This window comes from Ceratotherium simum, chromosome 30 (assembly GCF_057802395.1).
Source record: "Ceratotherium simum simum isolate JZ-2026a chromosome 30, ASM5780239v1, whole genome shotgun sequence".
NCBI lineage: Eukaryota > Metazoa > Chordata > Mammalia > Perissodactyla > Rhinocerotidae > Ceratotherium > Ceratotherium simum.
Window position 1 is genome coordinate 19167303 of NC_141929.1, and position 14717 is coordinate 19182019.

At 46.5% G+C, this 14717-nt stretch overlaps 1 protein-coding gene across 5 annotated transcripts in view; it reads right to left on the minus strand.

Moving 5' to 3' along the window:
• SLC7A6 (solute carrier family 7 member 6) overlaps positions 1–14717 on the minus strand; it is a 47189-nt gene that overhangs the window by 7746 nt on the left and 24726 nt on the right. For all 5 annotated transcript variants that reach the window (XM_087420066.1, XM_087420067.1, XM_087420063.1 and 2 more), the window contains 5 exons: positions 8384–8509; positions 6306–6450; positions 5496–5619; positions 5177–5280; positions 1883–1979 (listed from right to left, as the gene is read on the minus strand). In XM_087420066.1, the coding sequence (XP_087276192.1) occupies positions 1883–1979; positions 5177–5280; positions 5496–5619; positions 6306–6450; positions 8384–8509 (596 nt within the window). The remainder of the gene's footprint in view (positions 1–1882; positions 1980–5176; positions 5281–5495; positions 5620–6305; positions 6451–8383; positions 8510–14717) is intronic.

Sequence of the window (14717 nt, forward strand, 5' to 3'; positions counted from 1 at the left end):
AAGACAAATAAACATGTGAGAATTACCAGGAAAATTCCAGGGGGAAAAAACTAAAGAAGTACCCTCAGTCCCTCTTTAGTTTTCAGATATTCAATATAAAGCTAAATAATGAAGTCTTGGTGCTGATGGGAAGGATTAGTTAAGATGATGATACATTTAAGGGGCATATAATTGTATTTGGCACATATTAAGCACCCCAGAAACATTAACCATTATTATTTTTATATGATAAAAATTTGAAAACTGTGGAAAAATGGATTATTCAATAAATGATATTGATCTAGCTGGCTAGCCACTTGAGAAAAAAATTAAGTGAATCCCCACCTCACTCTATACACCAAAATATAAATTCGAGATGAATTCAAAATTTAAATTTAAGTAATGAAACCATAAAAGAACTAAATGACAAGAAAAATGAGCTTTTTTTCCAATCTTGGAGTAAGGCCTTTCTCAGAGTCCCTGTTAGCCTTTATATATATAAAATACCTTAGTGCAAATTAGTGTGGGAGATCAAGATTTGGCCACCCTGAAATATATCTCTTTACCTCGATTGTTTTCTCTGACGGACATTTGTTTCACTAACTGCCTAAAGAATTTGACATAGTAACTCCTTCCTGGAACAGATCTTCTATCTGATGGCTGTAATATAATGTAAAATAGATGTTACAATAGGAAAGGCACCAACAGGCCCATCTTATCGGAAGTTCTGTCTCTCCAGCCACATTCTCCGGATGGCCCTGCGAGAAGTTGCCAGACAAATATTTACATTTATAAGGGAAATCTCCATTTGTAAAGCTATCTCCCTCTCTGTATTGGGAAGAGGGGGGATGACCTCATTTCTAGAAACTTATCAATGTGCAAAGTGAGGCCTTAAATCTGCATGATAACCTTACTCTTGTTTACTGTGCTTTAGTGGTAATCTCCTGTAACTGACTCCCCCCACCCCCAACATCCTCCTTTGTCTTTAGCTGAACATGGTATTTAAGACGAGAATTTCTGCTATTGTGTTGAGAAACGCAGTGTCCCTGGTTTCTCCCATGTATACACGTTATTAAACTTGGTATTATTTTCTCCTGCTAACCTGTCTTGTTAATTATTTGGCCAGCCATAAGAACCTTAAGGGAAAGGGCAGAGGGGGATTCTCCCTCTTCCCCCACATTAGAAAATGGAGATCCTTCTTCAGGACTCTTTCCATCTGTCAGAATACTTTCATAATTTACTTATTTTGTCAGAGTGAAACAATTTACTGCAATTTACTACATATAAATCTATGACGTCTACGATTTGAACAGAGGCCCCCAGGGTAGTTGATGTACAGCTGGCCTGGCTTTTCTAAAAATGATTTAATTTAAAAAAAAAAAGCGTTAGAAGAAAGAGAAGAAGCTATTGACATAAAGAAAAGAAAGTGGGGCAGGCCCAGTGGCGTAGCGGTTAAGTTTGCGTGCTCTGCTGTGGTGGCCCAAGATTTGCAGGTTCTGATCCTGGGTGCAGACCGATGCATCACTTGTCAAGCCATGCTGTGGAGGTGTCCCATATAAAGTAAAGGAAGATGGGCACGGATGTTAGCCCAGGGCCAAGCTTCCTCAGCAAAAAGAGGAGGATTGGCAACAGATGTTAGCTCAGGGCCAATCTTCCTCACAAAAAACACAAAAGAAAAGAAAGATAAATCTTACAAATTCATTTTTATAGTCTTTTGTAGTGTTTGCCTTCTCTAATACCACTATATTTTACTTTCATATTTTAAAATAATTTTAAGAAAAAGGAGCTCAGGAAGCATCTCAATAAGCTAGTATACCTCCCACCCAACAGTCTTCTCATAAAGTCAGCACAAGGAGTACCACACAGATGCATCCAATCCCCACACTCCCCCAGCAGAGCTTACATTGAACAATAAAGCAGGGATGGGTGTAAAACGCTCAATGTGGATCATGGACAGAAGGTCCGGGAGGTGGCCCTCACGGGAGCCCACGAAGAACAACCTAGAAGGATAAGAAATGTGTCAGCAGGATCCTTTTACTCAGCCATGCAACCACACTCCTCACTCAGACAAACTAGGCTCAGAGCCCCAGAAAAAGGCAGGAGGCAGTCGCTCAGGAGAATCCCACATTCTCTATTCATGTCCAACCCAACCTACCCCTCCCTTTACCCAGAGATGCTTCCATGCTCCAACCATGGGCACCTCCCCATTACCTGTGAATGCCCTACCCCACTGTTACCCACTCACACCCCCAGCCTGACAGCTGTAGAACCCACTATCACTCATAGACACTCCCACTTCTCTCAATCACAGATACCTCACATCACCCAAGGGATACCTCACCCTGCTATTGCCCAATCCATCCTGCCAGGGGTATCCCTACTCTGCCACCCCACAAATTTCATACTTAGCACAATGGCTTTTTAAAGAAGGGCAGTCAGACTTCTGTTGTGCCCTCCATATATCTTCCCTGAGCTCTTCCTGATATGTGACACACCAGGGCGAGCCTGGGGCTCAAACAGACAACCCAAGCTTCCTCTCTGCACCTAAAGAACCCCACCAACTGGGAAACAGAGTAGTGGAGAAATGAAATGCCACCATGAGGCCGGCCTGGTGGCATAGCAGGTAAGTGCGTGCACTCTGCTTCAGCAGCCCGACATTCAGATCCCGGGTGCGCAGCGACGCACTGCTTATCAACCCATGCTGTGGTGGCGTCCCATATAAAGTGGAGGAAGATGGGCATGGATGCCAGCCCAGGGCCAGTCTTCCTCGGCAAAAAGAGGAGGATTGGCATCGGATGTTAGCTCAGGGCTGATCTTCCTCACAAAAAAAAAAAAAAAGAAAGAAAGAAAGAAACACCACCCAGGGTAGTTGGCATCATCATGGAGCACATGGCACTCACAAGGCTTGGGGGTGGATTGGGAAACAAAAAGTTTCACAAGAAATGATCACATCTGGGTTAGGAAGGAGTATTGGAGTTTGCCAGAAGGTGAGTGAATGGGTGGGGAAACAGCACAGGCAAAGGCAAAAGAGACTTGAAGGCATGAAAGAGTGTGGCCTCTTTGAAGGCTGATGCTAGAATGCCTGAGTCCCAGGATAAGGGGTGTGAGGAGAGTGCTGGGAAGAACTTGCATATGAGGCCATGCTGTGGAGGCTGAACAAACACTGAGAGGCAGCTGCGGTTTTGAAGTAAGGGCCTGATGGGATTTGACGCAGAGACTCTGGTGGCATCATACAGATTGTACCATAGCAGGGAGTGGGTAGGGTATGGGAGGAAGGTCAGACAAGAAGGGCATCCATAACAACTTCTCATAAGGAGGACACCTGAATAAGGCCAAAGAGAGATCAGGACAGATATGATAACCTCCATCAAATATGGTGATCCTCTGTGTGTGAGTGTGCATGCACATGTTTGAGCTGGGAGAAGGTGGACACCAAGGGAAAAGTCAAGAGGCTAAGCAAGGAGGACTGATGGACCACAACATCACAATTGGAGACAAGGCACATGTGGGGTACATATTAAGTTTGAGATACTTGTGGGCCATCCAAGTGGAGCCATAGGAGTTGATATCATCTGGAAAGGTGTCACAGGGCAAGATGTTGGAGTTGCCTCACAAGGTCAATAATTTGTACTAAGTAGAGAAGAAATGTGGTAGAGAGAATGCTAGAAGGCGATAATGTGTAGGTGAGGCAAAGGTATCTAGTACAAAGCCAAAGACAGCTGCATGGGTAATAAAGAAAAAGTGAAGAAGGTAACACAGACAGAAACAATTGTGCATTATCTTGACATCACTGCAGTCCCCTTTATGTGCAGGTCCAGATTTTTTCTCTGAGTCCCCCACCCCCACCCCCATCCCGTCAATGCCACAAGGTAACTGAGTGAGGTTAGGAGGCACCTACTATCTAAGTATTTTGGGACGACTGGCAGAACCATTTGGGATGTCTTGGGTATCAATAAAGATGAGGCTATGGGAAACACCATCTTTGGATGGGGCAACTTGTGAAGAGCCACATCATGTGCACCTTTGGCCACATCAGGCTGAGATGAGGGAAGATGATATCACATTCTTTTACAAGGCCTTGATCTCTCTATTACTCTGGTTGCCCCAGAGAAGCCCCAAGTACAGGAACTGGGGTGTCAAAACTAGTAAGAAGAATGAATAGGACAAAACTATTTCTTTTATTAATTCACTCTCCTGTCTGGTCATGTGGCAAATATTTATTGAATGCCTATTACACACCTGGCCCTGGGGACAGCAACATTTATAGGGTGAGTGGAAGAGAAATCCTGAAAGAAGACTTCCTCTCAGATATCAGAGTGTGACAGAAGCCACGAGAATAGTTTCAGAAGTAGAAGGTGGTAAGCATCACTTACTTCGGGAATCCAGTAGGATAAGGACTAAAAGCAGGCTAAGAAGGAGGTCACTGCTACTCCTAAAAGGACATTTTTTAGGTAGTAGAAGCCAAAGTATAAGGGATAGAAAAATGAATGACAGTCGAAATGCAGACCATTCCCTTGAGAAGTGTGTCCAGTAAAAGGAAGAGGGGAGATGGGAAAAGCTGTTTTGTGACTTCTCTAAGTAGAGCTGAGAGAAGCTTGCACAGAGCTGGCTCCAACTGAACATCCATCAAAGAGAAGGGCCAAGTGATGAAGCAAAGTGCTGAAGAAGAGAGGAAGTGCTAGAGCCCGGAGACCAGGCAGCAGAATCAGCCTGGAAAGGCAGAACTGCTCCTTTCTCTGAAACAATAGGAAGGACAGTGCTCTTATAGATAAGTTTCTGCACAGAGCAGAGAGCAGGAGCCATCTGTCAGCCTCAGTGTTGTCTGTGAACTGAGTGGCAGAGTCAGCCTGTACTAGTACCTGATACACAGCAAGTGCTCAATAATCATTTATTAAAGCAATGAATCTTGGGGCTGCAGGACAACCCACAAGGAGCCTAGAGTCTGGTCCCTGATAGGGTCACTACTCTAAGCTACTGCCTTCCTCTCCGTGTTTTACCAATCTGTCCTCGCCTCAGATGGAAACATGAGTTACCAGTACACAAATGTTTGCATAAAGGCAAGCATATGCATGCACACACATACCCACCCTGTATACCCAAGAGAGGGGAAAGGGAAAGAAGGGCTCTTATGGGCTCACCTAGAGCCTCAGAGAATTAAATACTGTAGGATGTTATCAGTGAAGCAGAGGCACAGTACCTTGATGAAGCAAAGATAGACGCGTTGAGGCCCCCAAAGCAGGACAGGGCGACGGCAATGGGAATGGTCCAGCTGAGCATGCCAAATGTCTGGTCAGCGAATGTCTAGAGGCAGAGCACAGAAGGGGCACTCAGCACAGGACAGGGTTTCATAAATCTGCTTCATCTATGGTCCCAGGACAAACGCAGTCACTGCTGAGCAGCCCACCCTTTGGCCTAGACCCATCACCTGGCCCTGCAGAGCTGGAACGGCTGCAGAAAGAGATTGAGCCATTCAGTATCATAAGATGACGCACAAATGAGGATCCCAAGAGACTCACCACAGCCACGGCATCACTGCCAAGGACATCTGAAATGCTCAGCACTGTGTAATAGGCCACGTTGGTCAGGATGTAGATGAGTGTCACAATTGGCATAGAAATCCCAATGGCCAGGGGCAAATTTCTGTCGGGACAAGTGAGATAATACTACCTAGAACCAACCTCTCCTTGGGGTCAAAGCTCACCCGGGGAGTTTTCTAACATTTAACAGTTCCCTGGCCTCTGGGTCTTTGAGGCAGGCCCCTCTTCCCCAAGTGACCTAGGGTGGGTATGCAACCCACGCCCCTGGGCTCTTTCTACTGAGAAACACAGAGAAAGAGAGAGAGAGAGAGAGAGAGAGAGAGAGAGAGAGAGAGAGACCCTTCTCTGTGAAGGTAGCTCGTGATCAATATGTGATCCTCCCAACTATAGGACCAATGAAGAAGGGTCCTACTGAAGAAGGAGCAGTGGCCTCCAGGGACTGGAGGCCAGGCTGGGGACCTGGCTGCGTAGAATAAGCTTCTGGCTCCCCAGGCTTCAATGTCAGCTCTAGAGTGCAAGGGTCAGCTGCTGCCCACTGAAGGACCTCTCCTCAAGGAAGGACCCGAGGAATCCTCTAGTGTGAACATGAGGGTGAGGAGCCAGGGGCTTTACAACCTTCATTCATTCCCATCCTAGCCCCTAATCCCTCCGAGCTAGAGAAAGGGCAGTAGGGAGAAGAAGAAGAAGGGGTGAGAGACAGAGGGAGGAGGGGAGGAAGAGGGCAAGCATGCCCACTATCAGCAGGAGCTCCAGCCAAGTTGGGGAGTGAGAGTGTGATCCCGCCTTTACCTTTCTGGGTTTTTGATTTCTTCTGTTACAAAATTAAGGGTGTCCCAACCTGAGTAAGAGAAGAGGGCAGAGTAGAGGGCAAGAGAGAGGTCTCCCATTTTCCAGGAGGAACCCTGAAAGGCGTCCTGAAAGTGCTCAGAGTGTCCTGTGGGGGCAGAGGCAGGTTCAGGGAAAAGGAAGAGGAAGAAGGAGGAAAGGAAAGATGGAAGGTATAAGGAGATGAAAAGGGATAGAGAGAGGCAGTAAGAAAGAGGAAGGGAAGATGGAAAAAAAGGAGAAAGGACGAGGGTCAAGAAAAGAAGGGAAAAGCAAAAGGGCAGGGGGAAGAAAAAAAAACATAATTTAACACCAAAAGAACAATCACCACCAGCTCCCTGCACTTTACCACCCAAGCCACTCCCTTAGAGAAGTTCATATTCCTTTAGTAAAACTAGACAATCTCAGAAAAACAAAGGCATTCCTGGCTGCCCTCCGAAGTGATAACACCTTTTCCAAAGCCCTAATGAATTTCCATTTCCTGCAAGTGACCTCACAGCAGGCCACAGGTCTTCCTCCCATTTTTAGAAAGAACCATGTTTCACATTAAGGAGTCATTTTTCATAAACAATAAGACCTTCCTGTGGAACTACTTCTCTTGGCTCAGACCACTGCACAATTTGGTCAAATGGGTTTCTCAGTCTCACGGAGAGAACTCTGCTGCTCTACTTGCAGTGGCTGTGGTTGTGTGGGGCAGGAAATCACAGGCTATGTAGGAATTGGGGTCTTTTTATCTCTCACTGGGCCTGGGGTAGGCCTGGGCCACCTCCCCCCTTGGAGAGCCAGCCTAAGCATCTGTCACTCTCCTTGCAGGCCTCCAGAGACCAGAGACTGTAGACTTAAAAGCCAAGGGAGCAGAACCCAGCTGCCCAGGAGAGACTTCTGGACACCCTGGAGGTTTTTAACAAGACCCAGTCTTCTAAGGAAGCCTGCTGTACCCCCTGCAGAAAGCCTTGACCCATTCCTCAATGTGGCAAAAAGGGCTGGCTATGCAGCAAGAGAGGGAAAACAGAGACTCCCATGCCCCAGGGGTGTCAGTCATCACACACAGCAGTGGTTTCCTAAGGCACAGATCTTAGGGGGAGGATTACTCAACTATCCAACGTGACCCCAGATGTTTCTGAGACTCCAGGGACACCCACCTGGTGGACTGTACTAACTTGGTGCATGTGCACGAAGGTGCTAGACCAGCTGCCTAAGAATCACTCAGGGCACTTCTTAAAAACACATCTTTTTCAACTCCAAACCAACCCGAGTTTGATCCAATAGGTCTGAGATGGGAGTCTTAGCTCCCCAGGTGACTGTAAACACAGCCAAGTTTAGAGACAGATGACCTAGAGAACTGGGTTGTTCAACAATTGAGATATCCTTGGCCAAGGACACCGCAGGACTTCTCTAAGGGCTCAGGAGATCTTGGGAGGCCTGTTACCCTCACTGCCAGTCTGCTCTGATCCAGAAATGAAAAGTTTTCTAAAGCCAACATGCAGGAATGTCAGGGCCATCTTCACAATATTTTAATGTTTTGCTGAGAGCTGACTTTGGGAGGGAATGCTGAATAAGAGCAAGTCCAGAAGAAAAGTAAAGGCTGCAAAATAACCACTCAATTCCACAGACCCATCTCCCCTACACGTACCCTCCCACCCATCTCAAGGAGGGCCAAGTCTTCCTACTCACTGCCTGGCAATCACAGACCAAAAACAGGAGCCAGAGCAGGGCTCACTCTATCCCCACTGATTACTTCTATGACCCAATTTACAACCCAAGTTCCAAGAGCTCCTAGGCCCTCAGCTGGCTTCCTGCAGTGCTCCTAGCCTCCCCAAAGGGAAAACAACCCTGAGGGAGGAGCTGACTCATGTCCATTTGTCCAAGCCAGCTTGGCCCAAGAAGCCCAGGAACAGATTTCTTACTCTCACTGACACAGTCTACCGTGTACATAGAAAGAGTTGAACAGTAAAGCTAACAGAGTCCCCATGTCCTCCTCAGGGAATCCAAAGGAACTCCAGGAGTCATCCACCCTCCTTCCCACCTCGGGCCCTTCTTACCCTGGCACAGTTTAACAAGGCCCATGACAATGATGGCAATGAGCGCTAGGACCTTGGCGTAAGTGAACGTGTCCTGCACACGTGTGCCCCACTTGACATAGGCACAGTTCACAAATGTCAGCAAACCTAGGAGGAAAACCATAAAGTCACTGGCATGCTTGAGCTGAAGGCACAGAGGCCCAATCTCTCTTTACAGAGTGCATCACTTCGGCCCTATCTGCCTAAGGCAAAGGGGCCAATGGACCAGTCAGAACTAGGAGAACAGGCAAATGTGGAGGACATCTTCCATCCGCCCCAGCTGAGAGTTCCCACGAACATCCCATCACTGTTGACAAGCAAAGGTACAAAGGCATGCATTTATACATTTTCATACATTCTGACAGCCAGAACCATTTTCAGAAACTCCCCCCAGGCCCAGGAATGGTGGCTTGTACCCACTTTTCCTCACTCAGACTCCCAAGGTTCCAAACCACCTGAAGCATAAGACCTCTCCAAGGCCACATTAGAGAGTGGGGGCAGGAGAGACCCATCAATAAATGAGGTGAATTTGAATGCAGGTGGCATGTCACCCACGAATTAGAGAAATAATATTTTGCATATAAGTGTAAAAAAAAAAAAAAGCCCGTCATGCGCTTGACAGTTTCACATACCTCCTCTCAATTAATTCTCACAATGCCAAAATATAGACATTCCTATTCCCATTTTATAGATGAAGAACTATGGGCTTTATTATATCAATAGCATGATTTCTATTTAATATAAACTCATGAAACTTCAACTAAGAGAGGCTAACTACCATTCCTGAGCTCACATGGACCTCACTGATCTCCCTCACCCCCCTTCCTATCCAAACCTCCCAATTCTCAGTGAGGTCCATGGAAAGGAGAGCTCCTTTGGGCATTCCCTAGGCTCATATCAGCACTGCTGGCTTTACGTCCCAACTCCTCATGTACCTCAGTGATATCTGGGCCCTGTGCTGAGGGTCCCAGCACCTTACCCCTGCTAAATAAGGACTGCTCTGATCCATGGGGAGGACATGAGAACAGTATCCAAGGGGCTCCACAGTGACACCTCTAAGCACTGCCCCTAGCCTCCAAAAACAGGACTTTTATGTGAACCTCAAATGTTATTACAAAATCTTTTGGGCTCATCCTCCAGGCGAACTCTACCTATTCCTACCCATTTTGCACTCTTTCCTTCAGCCAGACTCTCTCCTTACTGGTGCCAGATATAAACATAAAAGAAATGTCCTTCCCTCCTCCGCCTGCCATGGCCAACAGCAACTCCCACTTTCAAGGTCTAGCTCAGCCCCCACTTCCTCTGTAAAACCTTCCCCAAGTATACCAGCCAGACCCTCACTGAGCTCTCCCTCCCCTGAACCCTATGGCATTCCCACTTCACAGCAGAGCTTAGTGTCTCATGCTATGGTCATGTGGACATCTGTCCCAAGAAGGTCTCTCCCTCAGGCATTCGGGTGATGCTTCTCCAAGGAGATCACAAATTCTTAGGGGGAAACAAAAGCATACTGTTTTCTTAAGCTTACTGCCAAGCAAAGAGGGGAACTCTGGTTGGAACCAAGGTGGTGATGACTTTCACTTAACCTCCAATTCCCTGGAGCAAGGCAATTGTCAGAAAGTGGGACAGTCCTCCACTCAAATGGAGAGGAGAGCCTAGGGCCAGCATGTGAAATAAACACCGGTGGTTGAACAGCCCCCATGGCACTTCAAGAGCTTTCACTCAATATGCTGGCAAATAACAGGGGTGATTACTAGTCAGTCATATGAGGTGGAGGATGGGAGAGTGGGAATAATGGTCAAGGGGGAGGGGAGAAGGTCAAAGGAATGCATGCTGCTGGCAGGTCTTCCCAGGAATCTGCCCTGCTAATCAAAGTTTGCTGCGTGGGGCTAAGCCTAGATCAGCTAACATAAGGTTTACCTAGTTAATAGCCACCAGTAATCCACAGACCCCTGTGCAACACAGTAAGCATATTTTGAGGTACCTGCCAAGCTCCTTCTTGGGAATTGCTCTCCCTCCCCTATCACAGCTAATTGAGCCAGACAATGGACCCAAACCAAGCTTCCAGGAACATGAAGTCAGGATACCAAGAGACTGAATCTATTTAACAGCAGCAGAGTCAGGAGCCATAGCAAGTCAAAGTCACATACAAGCCTTTGTAATTACAGATGAACAAAAACCACAAGAAAGCAGAGGAAGGAAGCAGGACTACAAAAAGAAGTGTGAGAGCATGCAGCTTGTGAGAAAAGGGCCGATGGAGAAAGATGCAGAAATACATAGAGACAAGAGACAACACCAAGGAGGCAGAGACAGAGAGAAAGGGACAAAGAGAGAGAGAGAGACAAACAGTGGACATACACATGGCAAAAGAGACTGTCTCACAATGTCCTGGCTGTGCTCACTGTACTTCTGGTTTGTAGCACCAAGATGTGACTGCAAGATGGAGAAGAGAAACTGACACACTCCTCAGCCCCACCAACAAGCACTCCCTCTCACTTCTGCTCCTTCTCCTTCCCTTCATTCTGCTACAAATTACTACCTTGGCTTGGTCCTCTCTGCACACTAGTAAATACCGCACACAGTGAGAATTCAATGACTACATGCTGAACAGATGAACGAAGGCAGCACCTCATGGAGATCCCTGCAAAGCCCCTCCCGAAAGACTAGCTGGAAGGATATAAAGAGCCTTGTCACAGTGGTTGCCTCTAGGGGGTAAGACTAAAGCTCTAGAGAGGGAGGGAGACTTTCCATTGTATACCCTTTTATACTTTGACTTATTTACCATGCACATATGTTTCTTTCTCAATAAAAATAAAAATACTTAATTAACAACAATGTGCAGCCAGGGAGCAGGGCCAGGAGTAGGGTGAGGTAAGGCACCTGGGGCACAAAATTTAAGGCAGCACTGACTCTTAGGGCCACTGAGCAATCTGAGAGTGAGGGCATCCTTAAATGCTGGCCCCAGGTGCCTTGCTTGCTTCATCCTACTCTCAGTGCTACCAGAGAACAGAGAGCTCCAAGAACAGTCTACCAAGCAGAAGCCAAGTCCCCTGAATGTTTTCCTGATTCTAATTAAGAAACAAAATTTCACCATCTGATCCCCGTCCCTCCATGCCTCCCAGAACTCCCATCCCCATCTAGCACCATAGACTCTGTCAGAGCTCAAACATAAGACAACAGGGCCTGAGGCCAGGTGCTCAGATTCAACTACCACAATTAAAACATCCAAACCTTGTCTCTTCTCCTGATCTCATTTCCTTGCTGGAAAGCCTGAACCAATGAGTGCAGGACCCGTGTGAGGGTCTTCAAGGCTCTCTGGGGGCTTGTTGCTGGGAAAGGAGTTCTCAAATAGCAGATCCAGATCCAATCCCAAAGCAGAAACAAATCCCCAAAATCTCTCTGTGGCAAAGACTGCTAGTTATCTTCTAATATCTGTTCTTCCCTTCTTCCTTAGTAATAGAAATTTTAGCTGGACTCATGGCTGCCCAAAATACAGATGACATTTCCCAGCCTCTCTTACAGGCAGGTATGGCCAGTAACTAGGTTCTTACCCCAGGGATGTAAGCAAAGTTTTATATGAATAAGACCTCAAGACATATCTTTGAAGGGTGGGGCGTGCCTTTTTTTGTCCTTCCTGTCAGCTACAATGCAGACAGGACAGCTAGAGCTTGAGTAGCCATCCTGAGCCACCGGCTAGAAGTCACACACTGAGGATGGCAATGCGATAAGACAGAGGAAGGAACCTGGCTCCCTGAAGAATTATGAACTCATCCTACAAGCCCCACACTGCCTACTTTTAACATGTGAGAGAAATAAATTTCAATATGTTTGAGCCATGCTGCTTTTGGTTTTCAGTTGTTTGAAACTCAAACTAATCCTGAATAATACACGTGCCCTTAGACAAAACTGCGCCTTTCATACTCTTTCTGATGAGATGGCCTAGCAATCTGAAGTTGTAGTCTCAGTTATGCTGACAATCACAAATCCCTTTTCCCACAAGCAACAGGGAGGGAAAGAACCCCTCCAATTCCTTCCGCAAGCAGGCTGGGAGTACTAAGGGGCATCCAAGGACAGAGGAGTGCAATCCTTAACAACAAGGTGGGAAAAGAAAAAAAGGAGGGGAAAAAACCATCTACAAGTCTATTAGGAGAGAAATGTTCCACAACAGTTCAGGAGAGGTAAACCCTTCCAAATGGAGATCCTGGAATCAGGAGCTACCTCTTTGGATGTGTATGAATATGTAATGTACATGCCTTTTTAAAAAGCCTCCTTGTTTTTAATTACACAAATATACATATTTTTTTTTTTATAATTTTATTTATTTATTCCCCCCCCCTCAAAGCCCCAGCAGATAGCTGCATGTCACAGCTGCACCTCCCTCTAGCCGCTGTATGTGGGACTCGGCCTCAGCATGGCTGGAGAAGCAGTGCGTCGGTACACGCCCAGGATCCGAACCCGGGCCGCCAGCAGCGGAGCACGCTCACCCAACTGCTAAGCCATGGGGCCGGACCAAATATACATATTCTTATTATCAAAACATTCAAACTATATATAGGGTTAGAGTTCAGGTCTTTGAGCAACTATGGTCAAGACACAGTCCTCCTTAGGTCTGTCACTTCAGAACATGAAAGCTGTCTATCCATAGCAACAACTGAACAAAATAGGAGAGCATACCCTCCTACTCAGAACGCTGCCCAGGCCTGAGTCCAAGACAGCAGGAGACAACAGAAAGCTATTCAGGCATTACACAGAGTTTCTTCACTCCAGTCTCACCCTTGGCAGTCCCCCTCTCCTTCCTCCTCCCCGTCCCGTTCCTCCTCCCCCTGCTTCCCCTCCTCCTCACTGTCAGCCTCACCAAACAAACCCTCAGGGGAAATGGAGTCTCAGCTGTGAGCAGGCCTCTGTTTTGATGCCACTGTGTCAATGCTGAACTGACTTCTATGTTGAAACTTTCACAGCAAATACTCTCCAACGATATGTGTAAGGCTACACAACAGACAGGTTCCCACAAAGACAAATGGGCTAACAACACTTAAGCCAGAAACATCACCCTTCTACAGTCAAATCAAGTACTCTTACAATGCTGGGCACCTGGCCAGAAGAGGAGACCTGTGGACCTCAGGAACTGCCGCTTTCCCCTATAGTCCCAAAAGTGAATAAGAGCCCCTAAGGATAATGAGTTTAGTTGGCAGCCTGAGCTCCAACCTACCAGAGAAGATTCCCCTGGCCAAACTCTATCAGATATATGGCTAAGTATCCATCTTCTCTCCTCCTAGGAGTATCTGCAGAGGGGTTCCCTTTAACATTTGTGTTTAACAAATTCCTTAAAGTCAGGAGGCACAGTGTACTGTACAATCCTTTATTGCTAACTCCAAGGTACCCTCAGTCTATTTTTAACACTGTGGATAAACTACATATACTGCCAAAGCTTTTGCAAGCAGAGATATGGAAAGAACAGAGTATAATTAAGTGCCTCCGGCAGCACAGTGCTAAGGAACATAGGGAATTCTGGGCCATTTCTCAGATAAAACACTAGCTCTACAAGACTATGTAAATTCACAGCAGTCTTCTCTCCCTTTCAGTGATTTCACATAGAATCCCTCCTTACCACCTCAAAAGAGCAAAAGGAAAATAAAGAGGAATCCATTGGGATCTCTCAGGTTCTGTCCTCAGAAACCCAAATATAGGGTAGAAGCCACCTTCCTCTCACAGGCCACACGCAGAACTTGTTTACAAAGTCAGTGTAAAGAAATCTGAAACACCAAAGGGAAAAAGCCATTTTGGTGCGGTGCCTGCTGCTGAGAACGGGCTGCAGAGAGTGGCAGTGGCAGGAAGGAGTGGTCCTGGGGGCCTAAGAGATAATGTCTTGGGACCCCACAGTCTAGAGAAGCCAATTTCCTCACTGATGCCTTTAAATTGGTTTGAGATAAAAAGCTGGGAAGCAAAATAACTTTTTTTTTTTAGCAGCATATTAAGGCCTCAGCACTGATGTTTTTTCTGGGTTAAGTTACAACTAGTCGTGTTGACTCCAATCAAAACACCTGACAAGAAAAATAAAAGACATGCACCAACCTGTCACATAGACTGGGGAACAGAACTCAGGGACAGCCAAGAATAGAAGGAATGTGAGGCACCAAAAGCCACAAACAGATTCAAACTTCTCCCATCCCCATCCTTTACCCTTACTTATCTCTCAAGATCAAATGACTGGTGAAATTACTTCTTCAAAAGATAAGATGCCTCTCTTCCCCCCAAAAAAGAAAACAGGCTGTTCAAATATAAGGTACCATTAGCATTATTAAAGTAACCCACACCCCCA